Raw genomic sequence first — 15,621 nt, 5'->3', positions numbered from 1 at the left:
TTTTAGCGTGTATTTATATATACACACAGTGGGCTATGTAATCTCTGCCTTCTTCCACATATCTAAGCATTGTAAGTCTGTAAACCTTTGGTGACCCATCAGGAGACGCTGCTTTATTTTCTTTTGTTTGTTTGGAATTAATCACAAAGCTACACAATGGGCTATCTGTGCTTTGGCCACCACGGGTATCGGAACCCAGTTTCTAGCGGTATGAGTCCATAGACATATCACTGTGCCTCTACTGGTTAGACTTCCTTGAATTTGAGTGTGTATGTGTGTGTGTGCGCGCTTTCTTATAGCAAAGCCACATCGAGCTATCTGCTGAGTCTACTGAAGGGACTCGAACCCCTAATTTTAGCGTTGTAAATTCGTAGACTTACCGCTGTCTTGTGTTTGAAAAGTGTAGCGATAAAAGTATGTAACGAGGACAATTGTATCAGTAACCTGGTATCCTAGTTTGTCCAGTTTGTAAATCCTTGCTTGGAAAATGCATTTAATTTGATTAATTGGTTTAAAACCACTTGGAAAATAGTTTCGATTATTAATCCAAATATTCACCACTTTTTTCATAAAGACTAGGATAATAAGTAACAGTGAAACGTTTGTAACTAGAATCAGGGAATCTTGACTTTTACTTAATCCCCACACAACAGTTGTATTTATTAGAGATTATTTTAAATATGTATTTTTGAAATCCTCCAAGTTCATCACTGTCGGAGCAGAGTTTAATATGACAAATTACTCTCTAATTTATACACAACCGGTAATTTTTGTGTAACATATATGACATTATTCAATTCCCATATTAGCCCTCTGGTTGTCAACATTATGTACCTGTAAATTTTGCATTAGGTTACCGCTAATGCGAGTACGTTTTCTTATAGCAAAGCCACATTGGGCTTATCTGCTGAGTACACCAAGGGAAATCGAACCCCTGTTTGTAGCGTTGTAAATCCGTAGACTTAGCTAAATACATTCATTATATTTCGGCTGCATGGAGTGATGATAAATTGGTGTATGCAATAATTTTTCCTTGCAGTGTGTATACAAATTGTTTCCAGGTGCTTTAATTTGATATTATTATAGGGAACGTAATTTGCGAATTTGAGATAAAATTATATTACCTCGGCTAATGTACAGTCGGTATCGTAAACAAAACGGGTCTAGTTCTTTCATAAAAACTCACGTCACAAAGTATTTTGGAAGTAAAATAATGTTTTTAGACGAAGTATGCTAACTGTAATATTTCAGTTTGATTCTTTTGAGAAATGACCAAAATACTCGTATTAAGAAACAAATATTTATTAATAAAAATGTCCTACACGTAATTTCATATAACTTCCCAAGTTCAATAATGCAACAATGTGCTTACGCGTCTATTAATCGAGGTTACGACGTCGGTCTTTCGTTGAGCTGTTTTTTTTTAAATTATTTGTTGAAAATAAGATCAAATCCACGTAACGACGACAAAGTAGTATATTTCTTCCTTAACGTCGACTACTATCAATAACGTACAGGCTTAAGTTTATAAATTATATTAAAACAGTATAAAATGTACTATGACTAACGTAAAAATAAAGTTAATTGTACAATTTCACTGCCATGCGATTAACTGAATATCAGCTATGAGAAACGTTGATCTCAATAATTTACTGAAATTAAATCATCAGTGGATGACTAACACTGTACCAAACGAAAACATCGTTCACTCAAAACTATTTATAATATACTCTTGTTTCTCATTAAATATTGTAGGACTACTTATATAAAAATTTTGATCTTAACTTCATGCGCTGTCTCTCTAACATCGAAATTAAAGCATTTAAAACATAGCTTATACCAGTATTCTGCTTACGTCAATACTGAAATGCCAAGCTCAGCTTTGTCTCAATAATGTTATAACAATAATAACTTTGAAAACCGTAAGAAACTTAATAAAGCATCTTGTGTTCAAGATATAATAGGCCTAATATTTATACCCTGTTACAAGTAAAATTAGTTAGAATGTATCAAGCAAATACAGTTTTTAATATTTTTTATGTATTCACGTATATTGATAGCCTATACAAAGTTATACGCGTATATTCTAGTTATGTCTTCCAAAAAATGAAAATTAAATAAACATTAACACGGGCAGCAACGAGAATATAAGTAATATAGATGAGCAAGTTACGCAATACATTTATTCACAAATAGGGACGGCTAATGCTTTGATTCGTGATCGAAATGTTGCGGGTTCGAAGCTTACTCGTGCCTAGTCGTTGAGACATTGAACAAGATATTTTCCCCCATACTTGTTTCACTCTATCTAGCTAGGAAATGAGTAACAGTTAAACTGGTATGCTGTTCATCGTGATATGTGTTACCATTCTCATCTGCTTATGTCACTGGAACCAGAGTTAAGCACCAGTTTTCTGTGCCTTTCAGATACTGGATGAACTATATATTACTCATAAGCAGCGACCGGCTTCTGTTTTGATGTTGTAAGATAATTGTTAGCTGTTGGTATAGATGTACACATATATATTTTACAATAGGTAATAAATTATAATTATAAAATTATTAAATAAATTATATATAAATTTCTTATACATAAGTCAAGGACCAAAAGAAAGATAATGAAAAATGTTTCCCAAGTCCCTTAACCAGGATTCTAAAACAGTATCCTACAATCCTTAGGTTACCGCTACGTCAACGATAACTTCAAAGAAACATAATCACAGGAGATAAACCCCCAACTCATACTAACTTGTACATGTCTTGATTGCCCTTGGAATGAGTATGACCTCTCGTCAAGACGGCGTGACACAGCAAGTTGTAGCACGAGCCGTAGTAGAGGACTTACACATGTTCACGACCTCCATACTTTCGGGTTATAATGTTAACGCTTACCCCATCCAAAACATCTACTTGAAAGACTTAAAAAACATTACCCGAATATACATGAGCAACTATATATTCTACACTAACTACAAAAAAATAAAAATATATATTTAATACAGGGTGTTCGAAAAGTCACTGTGCACTTATATATTTATTAACAGACATGTTTCAATATAGAATACAAGAGGTAGATATGAATGAAAATTATAAACAATGTTGAAAGTGACCCCCGTTGGCATAAATACAGACTTGGATCCTTCTTATTTTGTTTCTAAACACCGCTATCAGTTACTGGCTTGAAATAGACTGAATGAATGCTGTTATCGCTGCTTTCAAAACTGCACAGTGACTTTCCGAACGCCCTGTATAATCAAATCTAGACCATATAAGCTAATTAGATCGTTAGTGTATCTATAAGCTAAAATAAATAAACCTGAAGAAAAGTAACACCGTGTGGTTAAAAAACAACCATTAAACTCAAGTGGTTTCGAAGATGGTGAAGTCCCTAGTAAAGAATAAGTTATTTTAAAAAAGCTCTTAACTTTTGGAGTTACTGGTAGTTTTCCCACTGAATCCTGTTTTTAAATATTTATATACTGAGTTATCGATACAGGTTACTTGAAACATTTGTTATATCGAGTTCCTTTCTCTCTCTTTTTTTTTTTTTTTTAACCACGAAGGCAAACTATTGATTTTTTTACACTAACATGACATCGTCAGCACAATAACAAATTTATAGACACTTCGATGACAACTTTTGATATCAAGTTTCAAAGGACAGTTCATGAATGTAATCTGATTTTTTCATTACAATGTTCCGACATAGTTCTACGTGCACGCATGTTTTCACAGTGTTAATTATATATTGGACAAACTATGTCATTAAATAACACATTCACTTGTACTTGAGCAATTGATAAAATATAAACCCGTTCACACGTGCTTATAGTTGTTTTCTCCTTTGTAGCAGCTAATTTTGTGTAGGAATAAGAAATATCTGATCCTAGCTGTGTAAATTTGCGCGTAACAAAAAAGAAACTTTTGAAATCACCTGCTTTGTTTCATGCTTTAAACTATAGGTGGCACATTGTAAACAAACCAGCATAAAAATAAAACTTATCTGAAAATCTGATCATAAGTTTAATCTTTGTGTCTTTTGCAAGTACCAATAAAACCAAACTTAGTCGGGATCGAATATACGAACTTCATAAATAAACATTTGACAAATCCGAATTCCAAACATTAAGTAGGCTATAACTTTTTAATTTGGTTTGGTTTGTTTGGAATTTAACACAATGCTACACAATGGGCTATCTGTGCTCTGCCCACCACGGGTATCGAAACCCGGTTCCTAACAGTGTTAGTCAGCAGACATGCCACTAAGAGGCAACTTCTTAATCGTTTGCCCATTTGTCATTGCGAGACTGAAACTTCCTTCCGGTTGAAAGACATTTGAAGATCTGTTATCGTTTTTAAACTAAGTAAAAAAGCCACACATGCCGGAAGTAACTTAGTAACATACTATACTCTGGAAAGTGGTAAGTTTATGGACTTACAACGGTAAAATTCGGGGCTCGATTCCTCGCAGTGATTTTGTTCGAAGAAACAAACAAAAATAGTACAGTTTATAAAATATGGCAAACTCTTTTCAAATGACTGCAAATTACATTTTTTCAGCCTTCTTAGCGTATGTTGTATAAAGGGGAATTTCCGATAATTAGTGTTGGATAAGGTAGAATGGATTTCACAACCTGTTATCTTTCAAATTATTAAAGGGTGACAATAATGTCGCTATTTTTGTTCTTTTGTTGTGAAGATTGTATTTACAACACCAAGTGGATTACTTTAACAGGAGAATAATCAAAGGCCAGTATGTGCCATTTCTCGTATTTCAGTACATTCATCCCTGTGAGGGTGTGTTACGTGACATATTAAATATTTTTTACAGCTCGAGTAAGCGCAGTTAATACTAGGGTAACCAACCATACACCCCCGAGCCATAAAAACTGGGTCTATAACCCAACAGTCAAATTCATCAAAAAAAGTCACCTATATGAAATTCAGTGTGTTGAAGCCTATATTAAAATATCGAAATAAATGATAAGTAGTAAAAAAACAACAAAAAAAACGCATCGCACTAAGCAGGCATGGTCTTAGTGTGTGTGTGTGTTTTCTTTTGACAAAACCACATCGAGCCATATGCTGTGTCCCAGGAGGGGAATCTAATCCCTGCTTTTAGCGTTGTAAGCATGTTCTTAGATAGCATGCTTACCTAAAGTTTCCACCAGAAAAGGCTGAAACGTTATAAAATGGTAAAATCACTTAAGTTACGGAACTTAATCATAACATGAAATGTGTACAACGATGAATATTGTGTTTTTTTATAATGTTAATAGATTAACTGTTGCAAACTTAGATAAATATAAAACTCAAATACAAACTATGACATATCCAACATCTTAACTGACATATAAACCCCTCACACACTATGACATATCCAACATCTTCAATAACATATAAACCCCTCACACACTGTGACATAATCAACATCTTCCATAACATATAAATCTCTCATACACTATGACATATTCAACATCTGCACTAACATATAAACCCCTCACACATGATGACATATCCAACGTCTTCACTAAGATACAAACTCCTCACACATTATGACATATACAGCCTCTTCACTAAGGTATAAACTCCTCACACATTATGACATATACAGCCTCTTCACTAAGGTATAAACTCCTCACACACTATGACATATACAGCCTCTTCACTAAGATATAAACTCAACACACACTATGACATCTCAAAAACTGTTATAATACCAAAATACTTTGTAGACATGATATTTTTACTTTTTTATTAATTTTTTTTTAGGTAAGAGGGTCAACTTCATTAAATTAGGGCCAGTTTTGGTTCATAAAATAACTAAGCCCTGTTATATTTACTATACTGAACTTACATTAGTCAAGGTAATAACAAATTTTGTCTTAAAGTCAAAACATTGCGTTTCCTGTAATAAATATATATAATAGAGTTCAAGAACCAGAAAACATTTCACATAGACACGGTATATATGACTGTACATACCAGTTTATCTGCATTCTCTACAGCCGAAACATTCTGAATCGTGTGTTTACCTTCTATTACCTAATGCGAAACTTACCTGCACATTATGTAGATATGCTGGTGCTCAGAGGGTTAACCTGTGTTGAATGAATTCATATACGTTAAAAAGAAATTGTTGACTTTACAATATATATCCGAAATTATTCATTTTATTTGTTTTTCTACTTAGGTTAAGCAACAGTAATTTTCAAAGAAAATAAATGCATAAGATTTAAAGTTGTTGTTTTTTTTCCTCCTAATTTTCAAATGAGACAAACACTAATATTCGTTGTGCAACTGCGTTGTTTACAAAAGAAAATAGCTAGTGCTAGGTATTGTCGTTCATTGCCCTTTCCGTAATGAAAGGTTTAAAGATGGTGTCTTTTGTTCCAAATCTCTGTTGACTGGATTTAACTTGCATTTTCTAAGGCTGAAAGCTTCGATCGACCGACTGACATTTTTAACGTATTGTTATAACAGCTATTCATAGAATAATTGGTTGCATTAGTGCCCTGTCACAGTTTTTCTTCTATATATATTTTTTTCCTGCATAAAATCTGTACATCCGTCTGTGAATTGAAAGTACACAATTTCTTTAACAAGAAATGTAAACATTGCGTATATTTAAATCACGATAGCTAGGTGGCAGAACTACGCTTTCCACTGACAAGGTCGGTTTGAATTGCACCATGTGAATACACTGTAGCGTGCCTAACTCTACGGAAAAGCTGTCAGACCGAGAAATAGAAACGAGCCTGTTCTTCTGTTTACACGAGCAGCATACTATATTTAAAATACAGCTACGCTTGAAGGTTCCTCAGAAATGTATATGTAACATATACGGTCTAGAAGCAGCACACACTGTGATAGATAAACAGAATTTTTTTTTTTTAATTTAACACCTACCAAGAATATTTCTCGTAAATTAATTATCAAAACACGCGTTGGAGTTAGTGACACAGGCAAGAACACGATCTGCGCAATGCTTTGAGAACTTTACGTTCATCGCTAAAGGTCACATGACAAGCTTATTAGCGAATGATATTAAAAAGTTGTGGAAGTAAGCGTAAGTGAAGTGTATGTACCTGTGACGATTCGTTATGCTAGCTTAGCGTGGTGCCAAGAAACATTTATTTCAATATTTGCGTTTGTCCTTGTGTTTTTATCGCACATTGTCTGCTATCACTAACGTTTATTGTGGAGAAAGGGCAATTTTTTTTTTGACTTGCAGAAAAGAAAATGCAAGCGATAAAAGCTGCCCTGCAAAAAATACAATTGGTTGAAAAATTACGTAATATTACGACTTCGTATTTAAAACTATGCGTTTTTACTCAGCTGTTACTCACTTTAAGTTCGTGTTAGTTTTTGAATATTCTTTGTGTGTGTGTGTGTGCATGTATACGTGTGTTAGCTCTCAGAGAACCTGGTTTTTCTGCATTTTGTTTGAAAAATTATAACCTAAGTAATAACATCTGCGCTTCTCCTTGACTTTCGATATGGCTAACAGAAAAATGTTTCTAAAAACGCGAAGTAATTCTCTCGATTCACAACGGCTTGGAAGTCAGCTGCTGTGGTTCCGAAAGGTAAGACTTCTATCTCTCAGAATAATTTATTTTAACCACACAACGTAGTATCATATATGCTAAGATAATATTCTTATCTTCTTTAAATTATGTGTAATAACACTGGATCTCTGTCTTCCCAAAAATAATATAATATTCTTGTAGGCTATGTTTTTGTTGTAATTTAGATGTTCGTTTTACTGATTCACCAGAGTTTTTGTGTAAGTGATGAAAAAGTGTCTTAACGTCTGGTACTTTTTGGACAACTAGGATGGGATTATATATATATATATATTATAAAAGCGAGTAATGCTGAAGAGTTTTTTATTGTACGAATATGTCACAGTTTAGTAAATGTACTAGGCCCGGCATGGCCAAGCTTGTTAAGGCGTGCGACTCGTAATCTGAGGGTCGCGGGTTCACATCCCCATCGCGCCAAACGTGCTCGCCCTTTCAGCCGTGGGGGCGTTATAATATTACGGTTATCCCACTATTCGTTGGTAAAAGAGTAGCCCAAGAGTTGGCGGTGGGTGGTGATGACTAGCTGCCTTCCCTCTAGTCTTACACTGCTAAATTAGGGACGGCTAGCACAGAGCCCTCGAGTAGCTTTGTGCGAAATTCAAAAACAAACAAACAAGTAAATGTACGTTAGCTGGTTTAGCGTTTGTTTTTCTTATAGCAAAGCCACATAGAGCTATTTGCTCAGCCCACCGAGGGGAATCGAACCCCTGATTTTAGCGTTGTAAATCTGGAGACATACCGCTGTACTAGCGGGGGGGCCTGGTTCAGCGACTGATTTCTGTGAGTTTGTAATTAACAGACAGTTCAGTTTTGTGAATATTGAACTTTTGTTTTAACGTAGAAATAGATGAAAGAAAATGTAGCAAGTTAATTAAATTGTTACATTAATGTGGACCTAGGCCTATGTAAACAGTAGTTAAGCTTACTTATAGAACTATAAGTTAAAGAAATAAAACGTTTTCATTAACATTCATTTAATGTGTTGGACTTTGAATTATCTTTACCAAATAATCCAAAAGAACCTACCCAGTAAAAGAAATTGTTACAACATTTATGTCAGGAATGGGATTATTTTGGTAAAAATAAATAAATAATGCTGAAGGCACGATAGAAAATTTATTAGAAATCATGAACTGGTGGAAAGGTAATAAAGAAGAAATAGACAGAAAATGGATGGAACGTATAAAAGTAAGATGCAAAAAAATTAAAGACTATCAAGTAGAAATGAATGTGAATTGAAGAATGGACACGAGACAGGAATAAGTTTAATGGAAGAAATCATAAACATCTTATAGAATAATTGTTTATAAAAACAAACTTGAAGAAGTGGAAGAGAAAGTACAATATAATATAAACAATGTAGAATGTGTGTGGCTATCTGCTATGTCCACCGAGGGGAATCGAACCCCTGAATTTAGTGCTGTAAATCCATAGATGTACCGCTGTCCCAGCGGAGAGCGTACGACTTAAGATAACGGTTATCACAAATATTTATTTATACACCAAAATATCACAAACTCACAGACAATATTCAGTTCCAGACCAGATAGGAGCCTAGGTCCACGACGAGCGAATAATTCAATGTTGATATAGGTACATTTTACTTACCGAGTTAGGTATCTCTTGCTTCTCACACGTGAATTTTACGCTGAAATTATGCGATGTCTCCGTAGAAATACTAACGTCCGAAGTTAATTCACTGAAGTTAAACGGTTTATAATGTTAGAAATCTATAAACGTTTCTCGTAAAATATCTGTAGTTTTCCGATTAATAAGCGTTTATCACAGTTATAGCTTGCGAGGCTTATATTATACTGACTGTAGCGTCTTGTGATGGCTTGCTTTTATATACTTATTAGGCGAGATTCTCGAAAGGTCAACAATGTTCGAAGATACGTTAGTGTCTTCATAAAATATATATTGGTGATTCTTCCTCTCGAGAACCTTCTGTAGATTTAAAGAAGAATAGGGACTCGTGCAATACACACCCAACAATATACTTCACATGCATCAGACTGAAACAAACGTAGATAGTATAGTAATTGTGTAACAGTAAATCTGTTTCAATGACTTACAACACCAAAATCGATGAAGCTAAATGTACTATGTGAAAGGACATCAGTTTTAGCTTAACATAACCAGAAAGTGACTTAACAAATTCAAGGATAAAAACGCCCACCTCGCTCTTTGAATCTGCTAAATAATTTCAATTACAAATACTCTTAATTATACATTATGAAATAGGACAGTCCATCTGGTCTACACTTATACCATTACTGATGTGCTACTACTGACTGGGCCCGGCATGGCCAGGTGGTTAAGACACTCGACTCATAATCTGAGGGTTGCGAGTTCGAATCCTCGTCACACCAAACATGCTCGTCCTTTCAGCCGTGGGAGCGTTATAATGTGACTGTCAATCCCATTATTCGTTGGTAAAAGAGTAGCCCAAAAGGTGGCGGTGGATGGTGATGATTAGCTGCCTTCCCTCTAGTCTTACACTGCTAAATTAGGGACGGCTAGCGTAGATAGCCCTCGAGTAGCTTTGCGCGAAATAAAAAACAAACAAACACACTACTTGTGACTGTAGGGCCTTCTTGAAAAACTCCAACTACAGTCATGTGAAAAAGTTAGGACACCCTATGAAAGCCTGTGTATTTGGGTAGCATTTTTGGATATATGGATATTTAACCTCAATTTCAACAATACTGAGAGATTATAGGAATATAACTAAACAATTAAAACTGAAGAAAAGACTTTTCAAGGTCTTCTGTAAATGTAATTCTATAAAAATGCATATTCTAACTGAGGAAAAAGTTAGGATACCCTACCCCCTAATAGCTAGTGTTACCTCCTTTGGCTGAAATAACTGCAGTGAGACGCTTCTTGTAACCATCTACCAGCCTCTGACATCGGTTTGAAGAAAGTTTGTCCCACTCCTCAATGCAGAATTCTGTCAGCTGTGAGATGTTTGAGGGGTTTCTTACATATACAGCCCGTTTCAAGTCACCCTACAGCATCTCAATGGGATCAAGATCTGGGCTTTGCCTCGGCCATTCCAGGACTCTCCATTTCTTAGTTTTCAGCCAGTCCTTGGTGGATTTACTGGTATGTTTTGGGTCATTGTCGTGTTGCAGGGTCCAGTTCCGCTTCAGCTTTAATTTTTGTACACATGGTTTCACATGATTCTCAAACACTTTCTGATACACAGTAGAATTCATGGTGGATTCTATGATTGTGAGCTGTCCAGGTCCTGCTGCAGCAAAGCAGCCCCAAACCACGACACTTCCACCTCCGTGCTTCACAGTTGATATGACGTTCTTTTCCTGGAATACTGTATTTGGTTTACGCCAAACTTGTTTTCTGTTCTGGTGTCCAAATAATTCAATTTAGGACTCGTCTGTACAAAGAACATTATTCCAGAAGTCCTGGTCTTTGTCTACATTCTCTCTAGCAAACTTCAGTCTGGTCTTGATGTTTTTCTTAGAGAGCAAAGGTTTCCTCCTTGCACACCTCCCATGCAAGTTAAACTTGTGCAGTCTCTTTCTGATTGTAGAGGCATGCACTTTCACATCAACAGTGGCCAGAGCCTGCTGTAAGTCCCGTGATGACATGTTAGGGTGTTTGGAGACCTCTTTTAGCATCTTGCGGTCTGCTCTCGGGGTGAACTTGCTTGGACGACCAGACCTGGGCATGTTGGCAGTTGTTTTGAAAGCCCTCCACTTGTTGACTATTTTCCGGACAGTGGAATGGCTGATTTCAAAATCTCTTGGGATCTTTTTAAATCCCTTACCAGACTCATAAGCTGATACAATTTTCTTTCTGAAGGCCTCAGACAGCTCTTTTGCTCTCACCATGGTGTTCACTCTCACTTCAACGATCAGGAGCACACCAAACTAAATGTCTCATTCAAAATGCTGAGTAACGATCTTCTAATCATGTGCACCTGGTGTGATACACCTGTGTGTGAGTTGAGCCATTTTAAGTGGGAATAAATGTGGGGCTGTCCTAACTTTTTCCTCAGAATATGCATTTTTGTAGAATTACATTTACAGAAGATCTTGAAAAGTCTTTTCTTCAGTTTTAATTGTTTAGTTATATTCCTATAATCTCTCAATATTGTAAAATTGAGATTAAATATCTATATATCCAAAAATGTTACAAAAATACACAGGCTTTTATAGGGTGTCCTAACTTTTTCACATGACTGTATATGAATGATTACGTCACCAAGTTACAGCATTTTACATTCCAGTTCATTAACATCATATATTTAAAATGAGAAGCTATAATAGCTTCCACTAGCTTTCCATTAGGAAGCCATAACAACTGTTTTATCAAAAACACTAAAACGAAATTTCTAAAAAAGGTTCAGGAGCAAGGGTGTGAAGAAGGGTAAGACCTTAACCAAATATGATTAAGGCGTAGAAAACTTTGCCTGACATCTTATTCAGCTGCTCGATATGAAATGATGGATTCATTAACATGCGATCAGTTCATAAACATTATAATGGTGAGGATATGTGTATTAGGCTAAAACTAAGTTGGTGTACATCATGAGAAAAATCTGTCCAGTTTACGGATGAACTCAAATTATAGTTATAGTTGCGACTAAACAACTAAAGGTATAATCCATGAATTAAACATTATTGACTCAAATAGCAAAAGTCAACCTCTTCTGTTGGAACTATGAATAGCTGAAAATATATATTACACAACTGTTTACTCCGAATAGAAGAAGTAAACAGTGGGGTCGGGGGCCTTTAATACTATTTTAGTGGACAGAAGCCTGTAAGAAATTAAAATTACTCCCAGAAGATGACAGAAAGGTGGAACTGCTACATTTGTACAAAATACAGAATGTTACAGCCAATACTTTGCTGAATCAACAGACGATAATAAACAAAGGAAATTATGCCCTGAGAGTAAGTCCCATAGACCAAATAGGCCAAGAAAAGTCAATCCAGACATTTCAAAACAGACACCAGCTTGACTTAAGAGGCAAAGTTCAACTGAAAATATTCCATCTGCCTCAAATGAGACAAGGACTTAGTTATTTAAAGAAACTAGTATAAAACCTAAAACATATAAATATTAATGGGAGGCCTCACAACATGTTGATTGATACTGATTCTATAGCTGTCATTGTTCGTTCCAGTGTGGTAAGAGAGGGAAAGTAACTCTAGATATGGAGCAAGAGAAGTGATGTGAAATTCAAGTAATCATTAATTTTCAGCAAAAGGAAGGTTGGCAGTCACTCTCAGTGTGGAGAATTTCTGAACACATCGTAATGTGTGGATAACTGACATCAAGGAAGATAATATGTTGAAAACATGCAGACACGTGGATATTATGCTAGTGTGGGAAACAATTTGAGCTATTTAAAAAGCTAGTTGGAGTATTTGTGCAATAGATTTTTGATGTCCCCCAGTTGTACAGCGATATATATATATATATATACGGGCGTTCAATGCAAGAAACCGGGTTTCGATACCCATGGTGGGCAGAGCACAGATAGCCCATTGCGTAGCTTTGTGCTTAACAACAAACAAACAAAATATTTTTGATTCTGCTACAGTAAACTAGTTAGTTAGCGAGTGGGTTTTGTTGATCAGTTGATTGTAACTGTCAAGCAGTAAGTCGATGTGACAGTACGTAATTTCTGTTCTGTTACAACGAAGAAATAGAGATACAGGAGTAGTTAGAAAGTGTTGTTGTATTCGTATCTTGTGTAAACGTAAAATAATCAGCAGACATTAGTCTTCACTTGTATAACATTCCCGTTATCATATTAAGTGGGCAGACTTCTGCATTATAGTTTTCCTAAAATACAAAAGAACCTTCCCCAAAATAGAAACAACGTATAATAAGGTAAGACGTCTGTTTTCTCAAACAGACTTGGCTTATGCAACAATTATTGCAACCAAATATTCATTATATTTAAATATATATCCGTATAAATACAAATATGTTTGTTTTTTGAATTTCGCGCAAAGCTACTCAAGGGCTATCTGCGCTAGCCGTCCCTAATTTTGCAGTGTAAGACTAGAGGAAAGGCAGCTAGTCATCACCACCCACCGCCATCTCTTGGGCTACTCTTTTACCAACGAATAGTGGGATTGACCGTCACATTATAACGACCCCACGGCTGAAAGGGCGAGCAAGTTTGGTACGACCGGGATTCGAACCCGCGACCCTCAGATTACTAGTCGAACGCCTTCATTGGTCGAAGTAGTAGATACATAATTTCAAGTTTGCTCATCTTAGAGACCGTACAAAAAGAAGAAAATATGTAATCGTTAAAACCCAGTAAATATACGTTAATATGGAATTAGAATAGAAACAAAAGAAGAAATGAAATAAGTATTGAATACAATTATAAATTAACTCTTTAAGTACATTCAATCTTACCGTTGCTCAAAGTTGCTTTACTTTTCTCTTAATAGAGAGTCTTTGATATCATTATGATTTTGTATATTTGTTTTAGAGCAAAGTCACATTGGGCTATTTTCTATGTCCATCGCGGGGAACTGAATCCCGGATTTTAGTGTTATAAGTTCGTATATTTACTGCTACTCCCACCGGTGGGCTTTAAAAAATGTAAAAAATAAGTAAATAAAAGTTCCTTAAGACAACTAGAACATCCTTCGTACAACTATAAAATTATTTTCAACAGCTAAGACGATTACTTCGATTGGTGGAGATTCGTGTAGCTTTTTTTTTTTTTCCTTTATTTGTACCATTTCATTAGAGACTTACTGGTTGTCTGCACTCTGGAACCAGTTTATTATTTGTTATTCAAGTTTCATTTTCAAATGTTCCGAATGACTTATGGAACTTCGAACCCGAGAACATAGATCACGTTTTAAAGTAAAAACGAATGGTGTACAAAATGTGAATTTTTCTGACATTTAAATTTTTTTTATTCTAATAAAATAGAATACAAGTAATTCCTAGTAAAAATGCGATTATAATAACATGATATATCCGTGTAAGTATATATTTGTGTCTTCAACGAAAGTGGCCTGTTTTGTGTTACATGAATGTGTTATTATTGTCTACTTCTATATTTGCTGGCATATTTATTTAATCTGTTAGAGGCTTTTATTCCTGCATGATTACAATGGTAGATGTAGCCTAATTTGTGCATGTGTATGTTTTGTTTTGTTACAATGCTATGAGTATTAAATACTTATGAAGTATGCTTTAAACGTTAATAAAAGACACATTCCTATAGTGTAACTAAAATCCTCTCAGCAATAACATCAAGTGCAAAATATATAGCATTATACACGGACTTTTCTCCACGTTAAATATTTTTATTTGAAAACTTCCTGTTCTCCTACAATCATCGAATAACAGTTCTACATATTAAGTTACCTACGTTATTAGCCTTAAACAACGAGGTGATAAGTTTGTGACATTGTCTCCACATTTCACTGGATTGAATATTTTGTTTCCTGGTGACCTGTGTCGTTTATTTTTAGTTTTGTATTTTGCGACTGGAAATAAACATAAAGTTCTCTGTGTGTGTGTGTATTTAGCACAGATTTTAAGGACTTATGGTTAAACGTTTTTTTTTCTTGCTAAAAAACAATTGCATATATACAGGTTGAGTTCGTGGCAGTCACAACTGATACAAAGTGGAACTGGATGTATCAGAACTGCATTTTGTCATCTTTTGGCGTTAAGTAGGTAGAGTGATGCAAAACTTGCACATTGTAGCTGGGCGTGTGTAAAAACTCTTCCAATACAAAACATTCATACGCGATGATCATAAAGATTTGTTCAGATTGGGAATTTTATCGTTTTTGAGTTGGGAATAATTTCGTTAAATGTATGATAAACAAGTCGTATTACAGAATGGGTAAGTAAAGTGGCGGAATTTTTTATCAGGTGAATATTCATAAACAGTTGTGCACGTGTTTTGGGCAATAGTACGTAACATAATCAGGAAGAATCATCATCTTGAAAACAACAAAAAATTACGTGTACATTTACTTTCACGTCATAATACATATCTAACAACTGTCGC

The 15,621-nt window shown here is 35.2% G+C and overlaps 1 protein-coding gene across 11 annotated transcripts in view; it reads left to right on the top strand.

The window, feature by feature from the left end:
* Positions 1 to 15,621, top strand: part of LOC143252609 (5'-AMP-activated protein kinase subunit gamma-1-like) — a 178,225-nt gene that overhangs the window by 91,669 nt on the left and 70,935 nt on the right. For 2 of the 11 annotated variants that reach the window (XM_076505001.1, XM_076504999.1), the window contains exon 1: positions 6,971 to 7,586. The exons of 8 other annotated variants lie outside the window; for them this stretch is intronic. In XM_076505001.1, the coding sequence (XP_076361116.1) occupies positions 7,500 to 7,586 (87 nt within the window). In that variant the 5' untranslated portion in view covers positions 6,971 to 7,499. Of the gene's footprint in view, positions 1 to 6,967; positions 7,587 to 15,621 lie in introns of those variants that run through there. One more of the 11 variants, XM_076504998.1, reaches the window with a different exon arrangement.

The sequence above is a fragment of the Tachypleus tridentatus genome, chromosome 6 (assembly GCF_004210375.1).
Source record: "Tachypleus tridentatus isolate NWPU-2018 chromosome 6, ASM421037v1, whole genome shotgun sequence".
NCBI lineage: Eukaryota > Metazoa > Arthropoda > Merostomata > Xiphosura > Limulidae > Tachypleus > Tachypleus tridentatus.
Note: the sequence above shows the minus strand (reverse complement) of the source record. Positions and strands in the feature narration are given on the sequence as shown.